General features: G+C 36.1%; 1 protein-coding gene across 4 annotated transcripts in view; it reads left to right on the top strand.

The window, feature by feature from the left end:
* Positions 1-24,438, top strand: part of MXI1 (MAX interactor 1, dimerization protein) — an 81,843-nt gene that overhangs the window by 37,966 nt on the left and 19,439 nt on the right. For 3 of the 4 annotated variants that reach the window (XM_025880427.2, XM_025880428.2, XM_073904220.1), the window contains exon 3: positions 6,228-6,257. The exons of the other annotated variant lie outside the window; for it this stretch is intronic. In XM_025880427.2, coding sequence (XP_025736212.1) covers positions 6,228-6,257 — 30 coding nt within the window. The remainder of the gene's footprint in view (positions 1-6,227; positions 6,258-24,438) is intronic. 4 annotated transcript variants of the gene reach the window in all.

The following is a 24,438-nucleotide window of genomic DNA, read 5'->3' as shown; positions in this document are numbered from 1 at the left end:
ATTAATTCAACAAAGAGAGAGAGGTCTTTTCTTTTGCTGGAAGAGAATATTAATTCTGGGAATGGGGGCTTTTATTTTTCTTCCACGGTGGCACTACTCTTGAGCCAAACTGTACTATTTTGTTCAGTTTCAATTCTATGCTTCATTTCATTGACTGCCACCAAACTACACCCTAAAGAATTAAAAGTTTATGTATTAGAGCTGTGTTGTAGTCCGTGAAAAGTCACAGATCTGGTTGAGATAATGATTTCCATTCAAATAGTGAATTCATCAGCGTGTCTCTCTTAAAGGAATATTATTTGTAGAGAAAGATTACCTATGATTCAGTGATAAAATGATAGAAATGTCTTTTTTCTGTCCTTAGAAGTTGTTAAGCATTCAGAGTAAGGGTGTCTGAAAGGCATACAATTCATTAGTGTTTGCTTTCAGAGGGGCATTTTATTTGGAGAAGAAAAGTGGGCTAACCCAGTGGATTATTAGAACTTCTCAACCTTACAGAGAACCAACTTACCATAATTGAATACAGCAATGGTATATTACTGGAAGGGTTTGGTTGGACACATAGGCTCAGAGAAGCAAAGAGGTTGTTTCCTAGTGTGCTAGTATGTGATACTCATTTATTGCCAGCACTATTTGGATCATTATTTTCTTTGTGTCTCTATAATTAGTCATCTTTCTCTCTGTCATACCCTAAACCTTGTACTGTTTTCACAGCTGACTAAATGACCAAAACACTTAAGTTTTCTTTCAGTTTCTTTTTTCATCATTATGGTGGTTTGTTTATTTCCAGGCTAATTTCAACTATTATTGAGAATTTATCAATTTATTGACCCATGTAGTATACTTGATTGTTTTAGGTAGTGTATTTTTAGTTTTGTTAAAAATAATAAGAGTAGGGGTGCCTGGGTGGCTCAGTCGTTAAGCATCTGCCTTCGCCTCAAGTCATGATCCCAGGGTCCTGGGATCGAACCCTGCATCGGGCTCCCTGCTCCACGGGAAGCCTGCTTCTCCCTCTCCCACTCCCCCTGCTTGTGTTCCTGCTCTCGCTATCTCTCTCTGTCAAATAAATAAATATCTTTAAAAAAAGAATAAAAAAAATGAGTAGTTGCAGTAGCTAACATTTACTGAATATTTTATGTGTTAGATGCTTTTACATATTTTTCTCTTAATTCTTACAGTAATCCAGCCAAGCCACATGTTATTATTCCAGTTTTACAAATGAGGAAACTGTTAATCAGAGAGGTTAAATAATTTGTTTAAAGTTACACAGCTAGGAGCGCCTGGGTGTCTCAGTCGTTGGGTGTCTGCCTTTGGCTCGGGTCATGATCCCAGGGTCCTGGGATCAAGCCCCGCATCGGCTCCTTGCTCCTTGGGAAGCCTGTTTCTCCCTCTCCCACTCCCCCTGCTAGTTTCCCCTCTCTCGCTGTGTCTGTCTCTGTCAATAAGTAAAAAAAATCTTTAAAAAAAATAAATAAAGTTACACAGCTAATGTGAGGGATAGAGTTAATAGACTTAGGACTTTTTTCCTTTAACACCACAAATCTTTATGACCTATATATTGTTGTTCTCTGGTTTTGCTTTGGACTTCACAGCTCTGCTTATTTTATTTTATTTCTTTTTCTTCCAAGTTTTTATCTAAATTTCAGTTAGTTAACATACAGTGTAAGTTTCAGGTGTAGGATTTAATGATTCATTACTTACATCTAACACCCCAAGTGCTCATCACAAGTACCCTTCTTAATACCCATCACCCTGCCCACCTACCCTCCAGCAACCCTCAGTTTGTTCTCTATAGTTAAGAGTCTGTTTTATGGTTTGTCTCTCTCTCTCTCCCCTCCCCCATGTTCATCTGTTTTGTTTCTTAAATTCCACATCTAAGAGTGAAATTATGTGGTATCTGCTTTTCTTTGACGGACTTATTTCTTTTAGCATAATACTCTCTATGTCCATTCACGTCATTGCAAATGGAAAGATTTCAATCTTTTTTTTATTGCTGAGTAACATTCCATTGTATACATATACCACAACTTCTTTATCCATTCATCAGTCGATGGACATTTGGGCTCTTTCCATAATTTGGCTATTGTTGATAATGCTGCTATAAACATCAGGGTGCATGTGCCCCTTGGAATCAGTATTTTTGTATCCTTTGGGTAAATACCCAATAGTGCAATTGCTGGATCATGGGATAGTTCTGTTTTGAACTTTTTGAGGAACCTCCATACTGTTTTCCAGAGTGGCTGCACCAGCTTGCGTTCCCACCAACAATGTAAGAGGGTTCCCCTTTCTCTGTATCCTTGCCAAGATCTTTTGTTTCATGTGCTATTAATTTTAGCCATTCTGACTGGTGTGAGGTGATATCTCATTGTAGTTTTGATTTGTATTTCCCTGATGATGAGTGATGTTGCATGTCTTTTCATGTGTCTGCTGACCATCTATATGTCTTCTTTAAAAAATGTTCATGTCTTCTGCCCATTTTTTTAACTAGATTGTTTTTTGGGTATTGAGTTTTAGAAGTTCTTTATATATTTTGGATACTAACCTTTATCAGATATGTCATTTGCAAGTATCGTTTCTCATTCCAAAGGTTAACTTTTAGTTTTGTTGATTGTTTCCTTTGCTGTGCAGAAGCTTTTATCTTGATGAAGTCCCAGTAGTTTATTTTTGCTTTTGTTTCCCTTGCTTTGGGAGACATAAGTTGTTACGGCTGATGTCAGAGAGGTTACTGCCTGTGTTCTCTTGTAGGATTTTGATGGTTTCTTGTCTCATATTTAGGTCTTTCCTCCATTTTGAATTTATTTTTGTGCATGGTGTAAGAAAATGATCCAGTTTCATTCTTTTGCATGTTGCTGTCCAGTTTTCCCAACACAATTTGTGGTAAGGTCTGTCTTTTTTCCATTGGATATTCTTTCCTGCTTTGTTGGAAAATTAGTTGACCATAGAGTTTTGGGCCAGCTATGCTTTTATGCTTATGCTCCCTTCCACTTGGTATGTCCTCCCCCAGATCCAGCCTCTACTAGTAGCAAATTGTCATCATTTAAGATCCATACCAAATGCTACCTTTTCTAAAATTTACCCTGAAAACCACATTTGGAAGTAAATTCTGCCTACTTTAAACTCCCACAATGCTTTGTACCTTTCTAAATATATTTATTTTGCCTTGAATTATAATTATTTCTATACATGTCTTAAATTTACCAGCTAGAGACCGTCTTTGATTCCTTGTAGTCTAAGACAGTCTTAAAGAAACAAAGTATATGTTAACTTAAGATTACAGGCAAAAAAGCCATCAAAATAGAAATACTACTGATGAACTTTTTAAAAATTAGAAGATTGGGGCCCCTGGGTGGCTCGATCGTTAAGCGTCTGCCTTCAGCTCAGGTCATGATCCCAGGGTCCTGGGATGGAGCCCCGCATCGGGCTCCCTGCTCCTGTGGGAGGCCTGCTTCTCCCTCTCCCACTCCCCCTGCTTGTGTTCCCTCTCTCACTCTGTCTCTGTCAAATAAATAAATAAAATCTTAAAAAAAAAATTGGAAGATCATGGCAATATGGTAAAGATTAGTACATACATGATCATTTTTGTTTGTGGTATTTGGAAATGTTAAATGTTACTAGTGGTATAACTAGATATGACATGTATTTCTTGGTTTGGTGGAGAAAAGTTTATAATCTTGGCTATCATTTTATATTTTTTTAGAAAGAAGATAAAAGTCAGAGAGATGGGAAGAACTGCTGTTTTAATTTTGTTCACAGCAGTGGGTCAGATTATGTTCTTTTGGTGCTAGCTTTGACAATAGGCTTAATACAATATTGGAATTCAACAGTTCCTTATCTTTGAGTATATATATTCTTTTGCAGTTATGGCCAAATGTGGGATTTCCAAACTGTTTAGGATAAGTTTATGGTAAATAGTCTACCTCCCTCTAAATATAGATTATTTCCCTTTATTACTTACTTTATATTCCATTGTTTTTGTTTTACTCGTTCTAAGTTTTCTTCAGATAAAGGCAGTTAAACCAAAACTTACTACGAGGGGGTGGGGAATTTCATTATTGAATGCCCATTCAAATTTTGAACAATGTTTTTTGTTTTAAATCTCTTTAAGATATGTCCTTTTCCTCTTCTGATTTGCTGATTTACTTTGACAAACAAGAACTTAAAACTTTGGTTTTATTTGGTTGTAATTTATTTATTGGGTTTTGAGCTCTTGAGTCTCTGTTAAACTAAAAGTTCTGTGTTTTTATGATTTCTTTCACCTGAATTATACATATCCTTCCTGTTAATTTGGCTGAACTCTTGAAGCATCTTAAGATTTTTTTTTTTTTTACCTCTTGAGGGAGAAATCCTTTTATTAAGATAATCTCTTGAAAATGAACATTAGACTTTTTCATCCTGTGTCACTTGGACCTTATAAAACTGTTAAGAAAGCAAAAAGTGCACAAGATACAGTAACTCAAAGAAGACTTTTGGCTTTTGAACTAAAAAACAGTGGGTAGGGGCGCCTGGGTGGCTCAGATGGTTGGGCGTTGCCTTCAGCTCAGGTCATGATCCCAGGGTCCTGGGATCAAGTCCCGCATCGGGCTCCCTGCTCCTTTTCCTGCTCCCCCTGCTTGTGCTCTCTCACTCTCTCTGTCAAATAAATAAATAAAATCTTAAAAAAAAAGTGAGTAAAATTTTTACAAATTATGAGACTGACAAAAACACTCCTATTGTTAAAGTTTAGAAATGTGATTGTTAAATATCCACTAGAATAATAAATCAGATTAATCAGTAATGTGATATTCTGAAAACATTTGATATTAACCAGCATATATTAAATGATTAAAGTTTTAGATCTGGTGACAGGAACTTAAATTCTTTTATGAAATTCCTGTTATTGTTAATGCTAAATTTTTATAAAAGTAATACATGTTCATTTAAGAGAACTCATATAACATAATTCTAATAATAGCTAACTTTAGAGTTTGTTATATTTTGCTGTTCAGTATAAACCTGTTTATTCCTCATAACAATCACATGAGGCACGTACTATTACTTTTCCTATTTTATAAATGAGGAAACTGAGCAGAGAGAAATGAAGGCACTTAAGGCCACACACTCTTTGAACCCAGCACTCTGGCCTTATCGTCTGTGCCCTTAACTACCAGGTAGTTAAGAATTTGGGTTTTGGGGGTGCTTGGGTGGCTCAGTTGGTTAAGTGTCTGACTTTGGCTCGGGTCATGGTCCCAGGGTCCTGGGATCAAGCCCCACATCAGGCTCCCTGCTCCGTGGTGAATCTGCTTATTTACTCTCTCTTCTTCTGCCCCTTCCCCTGCTCATGCTTCCTCTGTCTCTCAGGTAAATAAATAAAACTTAAAAATAAAAAAGAATTTGGGTTTTGGAGTAAGAAAGACCTGGGCTTAAATCGTAGTTGCTACTTCTACTCTGGGGACAAGAGCCTATTTCCACCTCTCTGAGGTTCAGTATTCTTACTTATAAAACAAGGGTCATTTGGGGGATAAAATGAAATAATATATGTTAACTGCTTAGCACACTGTTTAGCAGACACTACACTTGTTCAGTAGATGATAAGTATTATAACAAATACTGATAAGCAAAATGAAAAAAAGTCACAAAAAGAAAATAACCATTGTTAGCATTTTGAGGTATATCCCCCCAGTCTTTTAAAGGTGTGTTTCTTGATTTTATTAATGTATCTTCTTTTATTTATATTATTTTCTTCTTTGTATAACTTTGTTTATGTTTTACACAAAGGTTAGGAAAGCTTGAATTTGTATCACTTAGCAGTAAGGCAAGCCTGTCAGCTTCTGTGCTAGCCAAAACTTTTTTCTCCCTATGTTTAGGGGTTACTAAACGGAGGTAGAAGAAGACATAGAAGTACATTTTTCTTTTTAAACAAAAATGGGGTAATGTTTGAATTAAAAATCTACAAATAAACAAAATGTAGGAAACTAAAAGTAGGCAAGAGAACATGTGCTAGTATTAATTTTATTAAGATAACAGTGAAACACCAGTGTCAGAAGTTAGTTCTTAACTGAAGACACCATATCCAGATGGATAGTTCTAATGAATGTAGACTATTTCTTCTTGATGAGTGAGGTTATACAAGTCTGACTATATATTGTGTTGTTAAAGAAATTCACTGGGTGTGGTAGAGCAGTAACTAATCCCCCTTTCCATAGCCTTAGCAACAAGTGGCTAAATGGTCTTTTTTGTTTTCCTTTTAGGTCTACACACAATGAGCTGGAAAAGAATCGGTGAGTCAGTGATGAGTGCAGCTTTCATTTATGTTAAAAAGCAAACTCAGTGTTTTACCTGTGAAAATAATGTAATAGTACTTGTGTAGTTATAATTTTATTTTAAATGTATAGGATATCATGATTCTGATATATATGTATTCCAAAAAATGACCTAAGTAGTAGGTTTATACTGTCTAAACTGGAGGACATCAGTAAATTTTTAAGTTCATTTGAATTTTGAGTTTATGGTATAGCTGCCTTTATGTTTCTGAAAACAGGTTAATTGTGATAGGCTCATGACTTAAATATGGTCATGCTATAGGTAGACAGAATAAAGGTTTCTGTGTAGTGTAACTAATAAGTATTATGACAAATTGTAGGTCATTGAATTTCTCTTTCTTTGCAGTTTATTCATTCATTTGTTCATTTATCCATGCATTCAACAAATCTTTATCAAGCATGAAGTATATGTCAATGCCAGGCAAGCATACTGCTTTAGATAAGAAATACAAGAATGTGTGAGATAGTTTTTGTCCCTAAGGAGCTTACAGCTTCCTGGGGGAGACAGACAGGTAATTAAAATCCTATATAGTGTGGTAAGTATGGTAATGGAGAAGCAGAAGGTGCTGAAAGATCACTTTGGAAAGTCATCTGCTTTTCTTTTGAGGGAGCCTTGGAAGGCTCTGCAGATGGTGAGTGAGTACTGTGTATTGAGGAAACTGCAAGAGGTTCTATACGAGTACTATAAAAGATTGTAGCAAGATGCAAGCCAGGCCAGATATTGACAACTATGCTGAAGAGTTTGGGCTTCTTCTGAGAACAGTAGGAAGCAGTTGAATGATTTTTAAGATGGGTTGTCATGTGATCAGACTTGTGCTTTGGAAAATCATTTTGGCCCTAATGTGGAGAATTTGTTGATTGGGAGAAGGGATTTCAGAGACAAGAACACTCTCGGAAGCTATCAGAAGCTTCTAACATAAGGGGTGGTGGTAGCCATTGGAGGTCGAAGCAGGCAGAGTAAAGAGACTAGGGAATAGAATCAGTAGAAGCTGGTGTTTAGTTGGCTGTGAAAGGTTAAGTTTTTAGATGGTATTACCATTTACCAAGAAAAGGAACGCAAGAAGAGGACAAGTTTGGGAGAGAAGATGAGGGTTGTATGAGTAAAATACTCTCTTTTTGATACAGAGATTAGATTAATAAACAAACTGGAATAATCTGCACCAGCCGTTTTTGACAAGTAAGATTTCCATGACCTTCAATTTTTTGTCCTTTTTTTAATAGAAGGGACTTTACAGATTGACTAACCTAACTACCTCATTGCAGATGAATTTAAATGTCAAATCCTCTTCAGTAGACTTAGCATAGTCCTCCAGGCTGACATAGTGGCTTTTACTACTTTGTTTGAACAATGTTCTCTTCATATCTCTTGTAGAACTTAATCAGGTAGTATTGTAATTATCTGTTCATATGTCTCTTTCTGCTGAATGACTATGACTGCCTCAAAGGCAGAGATTCTGTTTTTTTTTCAGTTTTGTAACCTCAGTACCTAGCATTTGATGCATTTATAGTTGATAGTGGCTTTTAATATTGAGTGAAGCCAATATTAAAACTGGAGCAAAGTTCAGTGGTCTAGTAAAAAACTGCTTTGCGGCAAAGCAGTTTGGCAAACCTTCCATTTTAAAGAATCTCTTCTCTGCCTTGTATTTCTGGTATATTAAAGGAAGTATCTGGCTAGTTTAAACATGGCAAAAACACCAAGAAATGACAGCTCTGAGGATTCTAAAATTAAAGCCTTATATTGTATTTTAAATTAGAGCATAGAGTATATTTTGGGCCACATGTTTTAAATACTGGCAAACATGTGGCTTTCATAATTATTTCACCCACCTAAATGTAGTCCTTGGGAGACCCTCACTGGAAACCTGGCAAAAACCTTTAACACTGAAGTGACTCTTTAGTCAACTATTTGGAATGGAGCTTTTTAAATCTTTGAGTAAATTTTGTTTATATGCATTCCATATAACAATTCTGATAACTTTATCACCCATATTATTACTTTGATAAGTCCTAAAGTTGTTTAATTTAGTATCTGTGGCACAGGTGTAACGTGTAGCTTTTGATTGCCTGGACGTTATGTGAATTCCAGTGTCTCCAGTGAAGGCTTTTTGTTTCCATTTTATTTACTTAGGTCTAAGACTCTCTCTCTCTCTTTTTTTTTTTTTAAGATTTTATTTATTTATTTATTTAATTTTTTTTAAAGATTTTTTTTAAGATTTTATTTATTTATTTGACAGAGAGAGAATGAGAGAGAGAGAGCACGAGAGGGAAGAGGGCCAGAGGGAGAAGCAGACCCCCTGCTGAGCAGGGAGCCCGATGTGGGACTCGATCCTGGGACTCCAGGATCATGACCCGAGCCAAAGGCAGTCGCTTAACCAACTGAGCCACCCAGGCGCCCCAAGATTTTATTTATTTGAGAGAGAGACAGAGACAAAAAGAGTGAGCAGGGAGAGAGGGAGAAGCAGACCCCTGCTTCCCATGTGGGGCTCGATCTCAGGACCCTGGGATCAGTACCTGAGCCAAAGGCAAACACTTAACCGACTAAGCCACACAGGTGCCCCAGGTCTAAGACACTCTGGCTGATTTCATACCCTACTTCACTTAAGACATGATTCCCTCATCCTCTTCTGTCTTCTTCCTCCCTCCTTTTCTTTCTCCCTTCCTCTCTTCTTTGAGTCTTAATTGAAAGGTAATATAGAATTAACCTTTCCAGGATGCATTTTTTTTAATTTTTATTTATTTATTTATTTATTCGACACACAGAGATAGCGAGAGAGAGAGAGCACAAGCAGGGGGAGCGGCAGGCAGAGGGAGAAACAGGCTTCCTGCATGAGCAGGGAGCCCAGTGTGGGGCTCGATCCCAGGACCCTGGGATCATGACCTGAGCTGAAGGCAGCGGTTTAACCAACTGAGCCACCCAGGCGCCGCAGGATGCATTTGTTTTTAAAAGGGGCAGTTATCAATATAAATAAATCTCAAATTTAGTGGAATGTGTCAAAGGGTGAGTGCCAAAGGAAGAATCCAGCTTAATAACCTGCACTCCACTTCTGAAAAGTTAGAGGCTGTGATCTAGCAAAAAACAAAAATACTGGTAAACACAGGATGCTTTATTTATTTATTTTATTAAAGATTTTATTTATTTATTTTGACAGAGAGAGACAGCAAGAGACAAGCAGGGGGAGCGGGAGAGGGAGAAGCAGGCTTCCCGCCGAGCAGGGAGCCCAACGAGGGGCTCCATCCCAGGACCCTGGGATCATGACCTGAGCTGAAGACAGATGCTTAATGACTGAGCCACCCAGACGCCCCAACACAGGATAATTTAAAGGGAGGGAGGTGTTTTAGCCAAATAGCAAGAAGGCAGCACAGGAATATTTTTTAAATTTAAGTTTACATTAAGTTTACATTTTTAAGCCCCTTACCTGTTCTATTTAATGGTTCTTCCCCTCCAAAGGCAATATTTTTATTTGATGTCTTATTAAAGAAAAAAGATAACCTATGTTTGCCTTTTATTTGCTTTTGAGTGTGAATTTACATGAGGAAAGTAATTCACTATCAAAAGGGTAATTTGATTTTGTCTTCATTCTGAGAAGATATTCCTGAAGTAATTCATATTTTTGAGATTTTGCACTTTACATATGACATATTTATGTCAGGAGTTATTTTTTTTAACTTGGTTTAATATCTTGCATACAAAGCTGCTCTGAGTTAGTGTTTTTTATGGGGCAAAGCAGTGAGAATTAATGTAGATGATTTTAAATTGTTAGTGAATAACAGAGGAATTCCAAATTAAGGCTATCCCAAAGCCCTGTGATTATTGAAGCTTTCGGTCTGGCCTTGAGGAGATAGTAGCCAGCAAATGTTGAGGTTCATACTCCCAGATCTCAAAGGAAAGCCTCATGGTGGAGATTTGGAGTCTGGCAGGCCAACTGTAGTTTGGCTTACTATTACCCCAGTGTGCAGATAGGCTAGTAGGGAGCTTAGGGTAGTTTCAGGACTGATAAAGGAATTCAGGTTTTCTTGGATAAGTCCTAGGGGCTTATTTCTGCCTAAAACCTTGATGGTTACACTGAGTCTACTCTAGATGGTTCAGGGCATTTATTTGTTACTTGTATATTCACCTTGTCCCCCTAGACCCATAATAGCTTATAACTGGCTCTGGAGGTGGAAGTAAAAGAGAAGCAGAGTACCTTTAGATGTTCTGCATTCCTCAGGAATCTGTATGTATCATTTCATGGTGAAATTAATGAGCCTTTGAGATTTAAGATTTAAGAATTTCATGTTATCCATTGGCTTATCTTATCCCTTGCGTCCTTACCGGAGGAAAAAACCATTCAGTACAGATATTAGATCACTTCATTGCTTTTTCATTTTCTTAATTGAAATTACTGATGATGTTTTTGAAAGAGTCAACAACTTTAACAGGACTTTAATGGTCAAGAACCTTAGTGCTGATGGCAAGAGAGGCCATTCAGCCCTAATAGCTGTCATTCCTTTGAAACAAAAGGCTTACCCTTATTGCAATTTTGGCAAAGCTAGCTGGGCCAAATGAGGATACTGGCGGAGCAGAAGTGCCTGAGTATTTGGGATAAAAGAGAAGCAGTTCCAGTGAATGGTAATAGGTGTCCTCCATATAGAGACTTTCTCATATTTCTGAGGGAAAGATGAAAATGACATTTATACAGTACTTACTGTATTCCCCCACTATGCAAGACTATTGTGTAATCCTATAAGGTAGGAAGGAGAAAATCTAGGCCAAAGTGTTATTGAAAACTAGCCATTTTGACCATCATTAGCTACAATTTGAAACGAGGTGATGGGAACACAAAAACAGTCCTAACCATGGTTCTGTCTAATCATAAATATGATAGCTATATGTAATATCAGTCTTTCTCTCCAGTAATAATAAATACTTTGTTTGGCATTGTGGTAGATAAAATGATGTATGAGATACTAACTTTATCCTATCCTTGAGGTTAAGGTCATTATAGTTTGGTAATTATGGGTTTCATCTTTTAGTACCAGGATCTAGTTAAGTTACCAGTGAATGTCTAGAAAGGTGTACTAATAGTGTTTTTCAAGTTGAAGGTTGAAACCCACTAGTAGTCTATGCAATCATTTTAGTGAGTCATTTTGAAAAAGAAATTGAAAAGACTAGAAAATACCAAAGTGTATTGGTTGAAGTAAAGTTAAATGTATAATTATGAAATTTGTACATACTGGGTTATGATATAAAATACTATGGTCATAGTCAAAAAGCCACTGCTCTGAATAGTGAAGGAGAATGAATGTATGCTGAGATATGAAGAAGAGATAGAATTTGAATCTATGGAAAAAATAAGGGAAGAGGTCAGTGTGATTAGAGCCATGGAAGCCATGGAAGTGATATCATAAGCTGTGTTCAGGAAAGAGTGAGTAGACCATATTGAGTGGAAGAGTAGAGTCTATCAAATTAACAATGGGAAATGAGGCCAGAAAAGTGTTTTGGGATTAGATTGTGCAATGTTATTGAATGTTAAGGAATTTGGATTTTCTTTTGTTGGTAGTAGTAAGTTTTTGAGGCTTTTGAAGCAAAGAGATAGGTATGACCAAAGCATTTATAAAGAAAAAAAAATACAGTCTAGGTATAGAAGCAGGGAGACTAGTGTGGATGCTTTTGAAGTAGCTCATGTAGTAGTAGGCTGTAGGAACCAGCACTCAGGTGATGGACTTGGGAACAGAAAGGAGGAAAGAGAGGTTAAGAAACACCATAAAGAAAGAACATTATTTTTAGTTAACTGCCAGCATTCATTTTTCCCTCAATTTCATTCTTCACATAGCAGCAAGAGTGATCCTCTTAAAGGACATACCAGATCATGGCATTTCTACCTACAGTCCTCCACAGCTTCCCATTGCAATTAGGTAAAATCTATGACGTACAAAGTTCTACCACTCTATCCCTTGTCTCTTATGATCCAGCTGACACTGCTTGCTTTCTTTTCCTCAAACACACCATGTTAATTTTCATCCTTAAGGCTTTTGTGTTTCTTCCTTCTGCTTGGAAAACCCTTGCTCTACTAGCTCTTCATTATTATTTAGTTGTCAGGTCATCTCTTTAGAGAACAGTAATCATTCCCCAGTCACTCTCTATCCCATTGTCACCTTAACATTTATCTGTGTGTGAATTATTTATGTTTGATTTACTGGACTACTTTCATAGAATGTAAGTTTCAGGAAGGCAGGGACTTTATTTACCCTTCACACATAGCAGTCATTCAGTAAATATTTATTGAATGAAAAAATGATTATATGTGCTATTGAGTATATCCATAATCAACAGTATATGTGCTTGAATTTTAATGGCTTAAGTGAAAAATGACAACTATATAAAATACTCTAGAGTTCATGACAGATATATTATTATAGTAAAATAATTTCATGGGATGTATATGGAAAACTTAATGAATTCTTAAAACATAAATTATATGAAAAAAACGGGTGTCTACCATGAGGGACTTTATCTTGCTTGTAAGAAGAGAATCAATAACTAATTGATTCTTTCAGTTCATTAGGATATTATATAGTGCACTAAGACAAAGACAGGTAGTTTTGTAAAGAGGAATAGTTTACCTGGTGGAGTTCATGCTCCACTTGTGAGGTCGTTCTTTCTTTCTCATTCTATGTGTTGAAAATGGCAAGCATTTTTATAAGGTAAAGATTTATATTTACTTGGAGACTAAAATATCATAAATAATTTCAACTTTTTTGTGTTAGAATTTTTGATTTATTAGTTACATTTATCCCAATGGTTTGGACATGATAAAGAATACAGAATTCTTCCTGGAGTATTTATATATCCAATCCCCATTTGACATGGCTAGTTTGACAGAGTGATTGTTTTGATCTACCTTATCCTAGAACAAAACAGAATACTAAATCTTTGTGACCATGGGTTAGGGAGTGGTTTCTTAGTATATTACTTGATTATTTAGGATTCCTTGGAAGGAGGAGCATATAATAACTGGTTTTGGGTACTTGTATGACATTTGTTTAAAAAAGAACATGCACTTTTATATATAGTGTGTACATTTTAGAAAAAATTTACATTTGTTAGGAGGAAAAGAAATTATAAGATTGGTTTGGCAGAACTTTCACTGACACTTTTACATCAACTAATAGTACCTAAGGATATTTGCTTGCATTAAAGACAAGTTATGGGGTTAGGGAAACTAAACTTTTATTGTAGGTTAGAAATATATGACTGTAGGGCGCCTGGGTGGCTCAGTTGGTTAAGCAACTGCCTTCGGCCCCGGTCATGATCCTGGAGTCCCGGGATCGAGTCCCGCATCAGGCTCCCTGCTCAGCAGGGAGTCTGCTTCTCCCTCCGACCCTATCCCCTCTCATGTGCTCGCTCTCTCTCTCAAATAAATAAATAAAATCTTTAAAAAAAAAAACAAAAAACTCATTAAAGTTCATATGGAAATGCAAGGTACCCAGAATAATCAAAACAATCTTGAAAAGAATAAAATTGGAAGACTCATACTCCCTAATTTCAAAACTTACTACCAAGCTTCATAATCAAGACAGTGTGGTATTGGCCAAAGAATAGACTTACAGATCAATGGAATGAAGTCCAGAGGTAATAACTCACATTTGTGGTGTGCCAAAGACAATTTTTTGACAAGGATGCCAAGACAGTTGAGTGTCTTTTCAGCAAATGGTAGCTGATACACTGGATAGCTACATGCAAAATAATGAAGTTGGATTCCTACCTCACACCATATGTAAAAATTAACTTAAATGAATCATAAACCTGAATTTAAGCGCTAAAACTATAAAATTCCTAGAACATGAGAGTAAATCTTTGTGACTGTGCTCTAGGCAGTGATTTCTTGCATGTGACACAAAGTACAAGCAACAAAAGAAAAAACAGATACATTGAACTTTATCAAAATTAAAAACATTTGTGCTTCCAAGGTTACCATCAAGAAAGTGAAGACAAATCACAGGATTGGAGAAAATACTTGTAAAGCATATATCCAGTAAGAAACCTGTATCCAGAATATAGAAAAAAACTCTTAAAACTAAGCAATAAAAAGACAACCCAGTGTAAAAATGGGCAAAGGATTTGTTTGTTTTTTTTTTAAAGTTTTTTGTTTATTTATTCATGAGAGTCAGAGAGAGAGGCAGAGGCAGAGGGAGAAGCAGGCTCCCCGCCTAGCAGGGAGCCCAATGCGGAACTCGATCCCAGGACCCTGGGATCATGACCTGAGCCGAAGGCAGATGCTTAACCGTCTGAGCCACCCAGGCACCCCATGGGCAAAGGATTTGAATACCTATTTCTCCAAAGAAAATATACAAATGGCCAATAAGCACATGATAAGATGTTCAACATTGGTGGTCTTTAGGGAAATGCAAATCAAATCAGATCAGTCACCACTGATTGGTAGAAAGGTCCAAAAGAGTTGACTGACATCATAGTTTGGAACTTAAAAGTAGTGATGTCATTATCTTCTGATGGCACTACACAAATGACTCAACACTTTGTAATTACTTAAGACATGTAATTAATCACAGATAAGTTTCCAATATATTATATGGTGCTACTACCTAATATGGTTTGGGTACTTGATAATAAGTTAAGTTTGAGCTCTGTCACATATAGGAAGGGTATATTTAAAGGTCTTTAAGAACCTCTAACAATGTTGGGGCGCCTGGGTGGCTCAGTCAGTTAAGCGACTGCTTTCGGCTCAGGTCATGATCCCGGGGTCCTGGGATCGAGCCCCGCATCGGGCTCCTTGCTCTGCAGGGAGCCTGCTTCTCCCTCTCCTCCCCACTTGTGCTGTCTCTCACTATCTCTGTCTCTCTCTCTCTCTCTCTCAAATAAATAAATAAAATCTAAAAAAAAGAAAAAAAAATTAAAAAAAAAAAAAAAAAAAGAACCTCTAACAATGAAATCCAACAAAATTAAGACCATATATTGAAAGGATGTACTAATTGTATAAGTTTCATTTGGGGTGTAATAAAATACAACTCAATTATGTTTTGGGGGCCTTAAACAACAAATTTTAAAAGTACAGTTGTAGAGGGAAGGAGAAATAGCATTGTCCAGAGACCAGGAAATAGCTACTGATCTAGTTTTCTGATGAGGCAAATAAAATGATGGCTACTTTCCTTTTTAGTCTAAAGATGGAAAACTGACACCCTTAGTTTTGATTTATGTAAAAGTCCTGAAGAAGATAATTTTATTCTTTGTACTTTTTTAGATAGTAGGAGTCCAGTTACAGTACTGAGTTATTGAGAGTAACTGTAGGACACTAAAAAAGTAGTTATGCATTGGAAAGTAAGGGATACTTATTTAATAGAGTTTTTCTATTTATGAAGCTGTAGAACCAGATAAATGTGGATGCTAACATTATCAAACAGTATGCAGAGTACCCATCATTATTTGCCATGGAGACATGTAATTGATGCATTTATTTTTGTATGCAAGAAAATGAATATTTTAACCATACTTTTATAGGGATAGGAATGCTGAAAACTGCAGATAAACTAAAAATAGCTGTCAGAGTGCAGAGATAGGCACCTGTTAGAGTTAGAATTAAATGTTATATGAGATAGAAATGAAGTAATTGGTGGGTTTTGGAGATAAAATTTATGGTTAATAAAGGAAGCATGGCCAAGATAAAATTACACATCTAAAATGCAGCCTGTGCAATGAAGTCATTGCATTAGTATCTAGATAGATTCATAGTTCCTATATTGACCTTTGTCAGAAATAGCTCATTAAGGTTAAGCTTTCTACTCCCTGACCCAGGCTGCAAGGTGATAGAGGCTGACTCAGACAAGGATTACATGCTAGAAACCAATGTTCTTAGAACTTAAGCTGTACAGTTCCTAAACGTTGAAATCACTTCTACAACTGATAACGTGGGAAGAGATGAGATCATTAGGTCTTAAAAATAACCCAGAAAAATTATAACTTGAAACTCTAAAATTATGTCTAGAAATAAACAGACTTTAAATAATTGACATAGTGAATATTATTTACCATGGTGAAGGTGTAGTACCTTTTTATCCAAGTGCAGCTGTAACTTAAGAGAACACTTCCTCTCAAACCATGAATTTGTATTTTTACAAAAGGGAATAGTTTGATTGATAGGCTTTCCTGATATATTTTAGATGGTAAAGTATACAAAAATTTATTTTATATGCATCTTTGAGGAATACGTGTGATCCATAAAACTGGCTGTACCTTTTATACTGATGCTCGTAATAATTAGCAGCAGAATTCTACTAGACTTTAAGGTATGCTCTTTTGCTAAATTCCTTTGCTGCATATAGTAATTAGTACAATATAAGTGCTCTGATAAATATTGGTTTAATAATAATAACTGCAATTCAAGTACTTTTTCTTAAAGCATCTTCTTCATTTAAAGAAATTTCTATTTTGGTAGAAATTTTGGCAATTAGAGCATCCCAAGAAGTACATCAGTAAGAAATCTTTTTATTATGTGAGAGATTTCTTATCTTGCATTTCTTTATCTTTTAAAATTTAGATTCATTTGATACATTTTAGCTGTTGCAGAGAAGAGAATATTTTGTATTTGCTTATATTTTTCTATTTATTCTAGTGAATAATGCCAATTGCAAGTCCCATGGGTGTTACTAGCAGAAAAACTACAAGTCTAAAGAAGAATTCAGTAATGAGAATAAAATTTTCTAATATGGTTACTTGCTAACCAGTTCTTGAAGGACAGATTTGCTTAGAAAATAATTAACAGCCCTGGGATAAACACATGACATGTTTCTTATATTTTCTAGCTCAAGAAAAGTTGAAACTTAATGAACTCATATGACTTCCTTGTTTTGTTGTTATCTTGGGTAAAGCTAATAGAGAAAGGTAGATTTTAATACCAAACATGGTTTAAGAGCCAAGTTGTTGAAAAGGATACCTGGAATCCAACACAGATGACTTCTTTGTGGATTTGTAATCTGTTGATGTGAGAGTTGTACCAGAAGTCAGAAAATAACGATTTTCCTTTCATCTCTACTACTGGTAGGCTGTGGTTGTTATATAAATTATTTGATTTCTCTGGGTCTTGCTTTCCTTGACAGTAAAAAGGAAGAGACCTAGATTTCTGAATCCCCTTCTTATGAAAAGTTTTAGAATTTTGTAAATTTTAAGTTCAGCAATCATAGGCATATTAGAGATTTGATTATTCTGTTGTCTGCAAAGCATTTTCCCGATATAATGTATGTATGTATGCATGCAACAGACCCCACCCCCACACACGTGCGTGTGCACATGCACACACACACACACACACAACGAAAGAACAGCTGGAAAAATGAGCTTAGAACTCACCTCATTCAAACTTTGGGGTTTTGTAAAATATCTAAAGATTATTGTAACATATGGTGCTATAGCTGCAGTGATAAAAGCCCGTTTTGTAAGTACTTATTTTGTAATGATAAATAGTAAATACCCCTATAAAACTAGTAGAATTTACCCTGGGAAGCATATGTGTCTGTGTGTATATAAATAATATAAATACATTCCTCAGAGCTGTATACATATACACACCCAGAAAGATAGGTATGAATTCTGAAATGTAAATACTATTGAATATTTAGGACCTTGTTCCTTTTGGAAAATTGCTTACCATTGACTTCTAAGGAAATGTAAAAAGTTAATCTTTAAACATTATTGTGCTAAGTCTTGGTCACGTTTTTGTTTTTGTTTTTGTATTCTCTAAGTAGTTTATATGTGCTCAGGCTCCAGAAATCCTGTTTTATGATTATAACTGTATCGTATTGCTGTATCAAATCAGTCATTTTAACAGGCCCCTGTGATCACTAAATGAGGGCTGCCACACCAAGGAGGAAAAAGCACATAGCTGTTAAACAGAACTTTAAGGAAGGATGGCTTAGCTTATTTAAAACATTTTGTCTATAAACAATCTGTAGAGAAAGTAGCTGTAGGTCAATATATTGGTATCTTTTTTCCTTACCATTTGAAGAATCAAAGTAGCTTTTCAGTAATGTTCTCACTGCTTTGATGGTCTGCCAAACCCTAATTTGGAGACATCTTAACTGTCTGTCTCCCTCTCTTCACCCTGCTTAGAGTTGCTAAGCGTTGCTGGAAGTCAGAGTTGTGCTCAGTCCACTAGAAATTTATGCTTTCTTTAACTGTAACTTCTTATGTATCAGCCATTCTCACTTCTTATTATCTCTTTCCAGCATTTATCAACAGTGACTATTCAACCATTTTTTTTTTTTTTTAATGCCCCCAGCAGAATCTGAGGCAAAAGCACAAGCTAGGAGTCATCAAAATCACATTCTAGTTTACGGGTAAGGCTTCAGTTTCTATAAAATTAGGTGTAGAATTAAATGATCCTTAAGATCTGTTCTAGTCCAAAAAAATTCTGAGATTTCAGGTGCCCAATCCCACTTTTTACTCTCAGTTCTAGTTTTTGAACCAGGAGTTAGGACCCATATCTCCTCACTCCTAGTCCAAAGACATTTCCAGTATATTATTGTGACTCCTCCTTTGCTGAAACTATGGACACCTGGTTCAAACTTCATCTCTGTTTTGTACCATTATTACTTTTGGCTCAAATTCCTTGACTCTCCCCACCCCCACTTCCCTTTTGAACACCTAATGCACACATGAACAAGATGCATGAACAAGAGTAACAAAGTTTTTACAATAACCAAAAATAAGTAACCTGAGTTTCTAGCAATAGGGGAGTGGCTAAATAAATAATATATTCATAACTTGCAGCAGGTAAAAAGAATGATATAGACCTCTATGTGTGTATATGGAGAGATTTCCAGGCATATTAAGCTAAAAAAGCAAATTGAAAAATAGTATTTCCAGTATGATCTCATTATGTTAAAAAAGTAACATGGTCCTATATGTAAATACATTGGAAAATTTCTGGAATGATACATGTCAACTTGATATACTTGTTACCTCTGGAGAAGAGAGTGAGAGTCAAGGAGAAATTATTGTGTTGATTTTATTGTTAGAGTTTTTGTAGTAAAAATGTGTATTGTGAACTTAAAGATTATTAAAAAGGCAATACGTATAATTGTCTAATATATTTCCATAGATAACAAAGCTGGAAGGGGCCTTAGAAAATCATTTAGTCTGATATCCATATTTTATGGATAAGGAAACCAGAGTCCATCTCTACCAAGTTGATTAATGACAAAGTCAATATGAGAACCTGGATTTTCTGATTCCCAAACTGGAACTTTTTCACAATGCCTTCTAAGTACAGCTAAAATACACATTTTTCATGAAATCTTTCCTGATGATCTGAAATGATATCCTCTCTAAATTCCTATCTGTTCACTATTTGTATCACTTATATGAATTTTAACCTACATGACCTTATACTATAATGTCCTCCCTTTCTAGATCATTTATATCCCTCCCGTGAGGGGAGGAACTTTAACTTGCTCATTTTTGTATTTGACACAGCATCTTTTGTATAACAGGTGCTCAGTGAATTAATAGTTAATATTTTTGTTTGATTTTTATGGCAGACTATGCACCTTGTGTTAGATTAAGAGAAAAAAGTTAAATGTCAAACCAAATAAATGGCTGTGGGGGGGGTTGTTTTTGTTTTTGCTGTTTTGTTTTGTGAAGCCTGCCACTTCAAGATAGAAAGTATTTTAGGAAGGCACATAGTGAGATATTTGCTACCCTGCAAATATCTTCCCTTTCCAAAGAAAATAGTTTGTTCTCCACTAGTGCTTCAGAGAGAACAGTTTGTCCCCATAGGATATTCTAGGTAATATGACCCACTTAGGAAATATGCGGTGATTGTGCTTCATAATGGGACCTCTGCTAAAGTTGTACCATGGGAGGAATGCCTCTTGAGTGTGATGGTTTTACAGATGAAAGTACATTTTTCTCTGTATTTCCATTGGTACAGCAGACCAAGAAACTCAATTGCGACTTAAAGTTTTACTATAAATAGCATATAAGCTGTGACAGATCTTTTTTTGTTGTTGTGAAAATATTTCCTCAAAATGTTTGGAGTTGATACAAGTGTCTTGCCCTTGATGTATTGTCACCCTGTTCTGTCTAAATAGCTCTATAAGTTGATATTAGCATCTCACTAAATTTCAGCTTGTTTTTTGAGATATAGAGTCTTCTCTATGATTTTTATATGTAGTTGTGTTAATTCTGTTTTGCTTTCGGTTTTTTGGTAGCTTGGTTTATTCTGATAGCTATTTAATTTGACATCATTAAAATCGTGCAGAATTTTTAAAGCAGGTTCTTTCATGGAAGTTCCCATTATCAGCTAGGATATTGTGCTTGGGCAGAGCCTTAGGAAGACTTCCTCTTTTTTGGAATGCTAATATCTCTCTTAGTTTAGAATTAATAGCTCTAGGAAAACCTCATAGAATGCTGACAATTTCCATAAATGCTTCTAGCCAGAGATTGTTATTGAAATGACCAATTGATGCTCATAGGTTTTCATCTAGAGTCATTCTTACTGTGTCAGAATTTAAAAATTTGTGTGTGGGGGCGCCTGGGTGGCTCAGTTGTTAAGCGTCTGCCTTTGGCTCAGGTCATGATCCCAGGGTCCTCTGATCGAGCCCCGCGTCGGGCTCCCTGCTCCGCGGGGAGCCTGCTTCTCCCTCTCCCACTCCCCCTGCTTGTATTCCCTCTCTTGCTGTGTCTCTCTCTGTCAAATAAATAAATAAAATCTTTAAAAAAAAAATCTGTGTGTGTGTGTGAAAGCAATTATGAGTTTGGCTCACTTGAAAACTATGAAGTAATTACAATAGAAAAGAATTTATTAAATAGGAAGTGATCTGTAACTAGTAAATTTCAAATGTGGTGTATTGAAACTTGTTCTTGCTTTGTTGAGCATTTTATTAGAAATTTTAAAAATAAAAAAATAAAAATTTTTAAATGATTATGTTTAGCACATTTTGATCTACTGTGCTTGGAAGGAAAGATTTTAGTGCTTAGTTTTTCACTGTTCTTGAGATCATAGAATTTTTTTAACTTTCATACAGATAAAGATTTGTAGATTACTCATAGTAAAGTTAATAGGCCTTGACTGTCATTTTCTAAATTTTTAATTGGCCTTAGAATTTGCTATAAGAAAATTCCTTTTATTTTAAAATTGTAGTCAGCAGTGCTTAGTTTAGTAATATTTGAATGGAATAGGAAAAAATGGGTTTTTGTTTTTAATTCCTAGTATAATTAACAGTGTTATATTAGTTTCAGGTGTACAATATAATGATTCAACGATTCTGTCCATTACTCAGTGCTCATCATGACAAGTGTACTCTTAACCCTTCACCTATTTCACTCATTCCCCCCCCACCACCAGTTTCTCCTGTATATTTAAACATCTGTTTTGAAAAAATGGATTTTTTTTTAAAGATTTTATTTATTTATTTGACAGAGAGAGACACAGCAAGAGAGGGAACACAAGCAGGGGGAGTGGGAGACGGGAGAAGCAGGCTTCCCGCCCAAGCAGGGAGCCCGATGCGGGGCTCAATCCCAGGACCCTGGGATCACGACCTGAGCTGAAGGCAGACGCTTAACGACTGAGCCACCCAGGCGCCCCGAAAAAATGGATTTTTAAATGTAAGCTTGAGGGCATTTTCTGGTTGGTGCTTTAAATTAAAGTTAATTTTTTTCAGGTGGTAGTTCTTTATGGAGAAACATTTTTGGAAATGATATACTTCTATCTGTGATTTCTTATTTTAGGCGTAGCAAAGCTAGAGCTCAAACATATGTTTGAAATTGGCAGCTTTAATTTGAAAAATGCCCCTACCTTTCTTGGCAAACGAAGGTTAATTAGAGGTGTTCCAACCTTTTTGATAGAGCTTTGAGTACTTTAGTAGAGAGGGGTTGGATGCTAGTATAATAGGTCCAACAGGCAGAGGTTAGGAATAAATAATTGTTAAAAATTATCCATCTTTTAGATGCAGTTTTACTGTTTCCACTAAAGTACAGTTTGACCTCCCTCTCCCACCTCCTCCACCCTTTGCACATTTACTAGAGATAACTAAGAAATATGTTGAAAGTTAAAGTTTGGTTTAGGATTTGTTTCAAACTTCCTTGATCTTGAAAAATTTAGGATTTGTTTTGAACATCAATCTAAGATGACGAGTGTCAGTCTAAGATGACTTATAAATTATAGTCAGATATCCATGCTAATTTCTCCTAACAGTCTTATATACCATTAATCCCAAGATCATGTTTTCTAATTCAGAATCTTTGGTGCAAATGGGAGTTCATTTGAAGTTACTTGGTCCTACCACTGACAAAGGACTTCTAAAGATAATTACAAACAACTGACATGCACTTACTAGGTATTGACAGTGTGCTGGGTACTAGGGATAGGATGAAAGGAGAAGTCCTAGACTCTGCTTTTGAGGATTTATAGTCTAGGTAGAAGACAAAATATATGATTACAAAGCCCCTATAGGCAGTATATAATTAAGTGTTAAGTTGTGTATGTCCCAGATGGGAGTTGAATTAAACTCTTAGCAGCAGGTTATCATAGGCCAAAGCTAGCATAAACAGCTTAGTTATGAGTGATTATTCCTGTGACTTGCATGCTTCTCTCTAGGAGTTTGCCAAAATTGGTTTTATCACATTTTCAATGTTTGAAAGGGCTTTCAGAAGAAATGCTGCATCTGAGGCTTTTTTGCTCTTTTAATCATTAAAATATAGTTTGTCACTTATTCTGAAGTGGAATTGAACTTCCAGCTATTAAGCATGGATAAGATAGATATGGGCCTGGGACTATATTTAAAGACTGTGATAAAGCCTTCTTTTTTTAAATTTTATTTTATTATGTTATGTTAATCACCATACATTACATCATTAGTTCTTGATGTAGTGTTCCATGATTCATTGTTTGTGCATAACACCCAGTGCTCCATTCAATATGTGCCCTCTTTAATACCCATCACCAGGCTAACCCATCCCCCCACCCCCCTCCCCTCTAGAACCCTCAGTTTGTTTCTCAGAGTCCATAGTCTCTCATGGTTTGTCTCCGCCTCCGATTTCCCTCCCTTCATTTTACCCTTCCTACTTTTTTTTTTTTTTTTAACATATAATGTATTATTTGTTTCAGGGGTACAGGTCTGTGATTCAACAGTCCTACACAATTCACAGCGCTCACCATAGCACATACCCTCCCCAGTGTCTATCACCCAGCCACCCCATCCCTCCCACCCCCACCTCCTTCTTCATCTGTAGTTGCTTTCTTGGTATGTCTCTAATGGCAGCTAAAACACAGTGTTGTTTTTAGTGGCTGTTTTTCTTACGGAGGGGTATCTACTATGGTTCTCTCTCTTTTGTAGTGGCAATGTTGGTGAATACCCAAGTGTCTTGTGAAAAGACTCTTTCATAAAGTCTTTTCACAAGAAAATTTAACTGGGACAGTTCAATCTGCTATAGCTTTGGGTAAATAAGGAAAACAAAAGCCCATTTCCTTAGCTCTCCATAATCTCTTATATGTCATTTTGTTTTGAAATACTGTTGAAGATGTTAATTTTATTATAGTAAGCCTTGTATAAAGTCTTAGTAACTTTTGTGATCATGTTTTCCCCTTGTAACTTATATTTCTTCTGAGTACTTCTCAATTTATCCTTTAATAGAGAACCCCAAATAGGATGTTTCTGTAGGAAAATTGTGCTTTTGTAAACTTTTCTCTAGTATATCAACCTTAGATTACTGAGTTTTAAAAATTTCAACATACAGGGCGCCTGGGTGGCTCAGTCGTTAAGTGTCTGCCTTGGGCTCAGGTCATGGTCCCAGGGTCCTGGGATCGAGTCCCACATCAGGCTCCCTGCTCAGCGGGAGGCCTGCTTCTCCCTCCCCCACCCCCCCTGCTTGTGTTCCCTCTCTCGCTGTGTCTCTCTCTGTCAAATAAATGAATAAAATCTTTAAAAAAAATAAAAATTTCAACATACTGCCTATCTCTTAAGTTTGCCTAAAAACTGATATAGGAGGTTGACATGGATTTTGTGCCAGTACAAAAAGTCTGTTTTTCATAGCATGCTTTATTTTCTAATACTTTTATCCCAAAGTAATTAGAGCAGTGTTAACCCTTTAAACTAATATAAAATTAAATGAGAAAATTTGGGTTTTCTAATTTGGAAATGCAATAGC

Source organism: Callorhinus ursinus, unplaced genomic scaffold (genome assembly GCF_003265705.2).
Source record: "Callorhinus ursinus isolate GAN/ISIS: 27379988/994484 unplaced genomic scaffold, GSC_fseal_2.0 scaffold20, whole genome shotgun sequence".
Classification (NCBI taxonomy): Eukaryota; Metazoa; Chordata; class Mammalia; order Carnivora; family Otariidae; genus Callorhinus; species Callorhinus ursinus.
The sequence above is the reverse complement of the archived record's forward strand: the minus strand, read 5'-3'. Positions and strand labels throughout refer to the sequence as shown.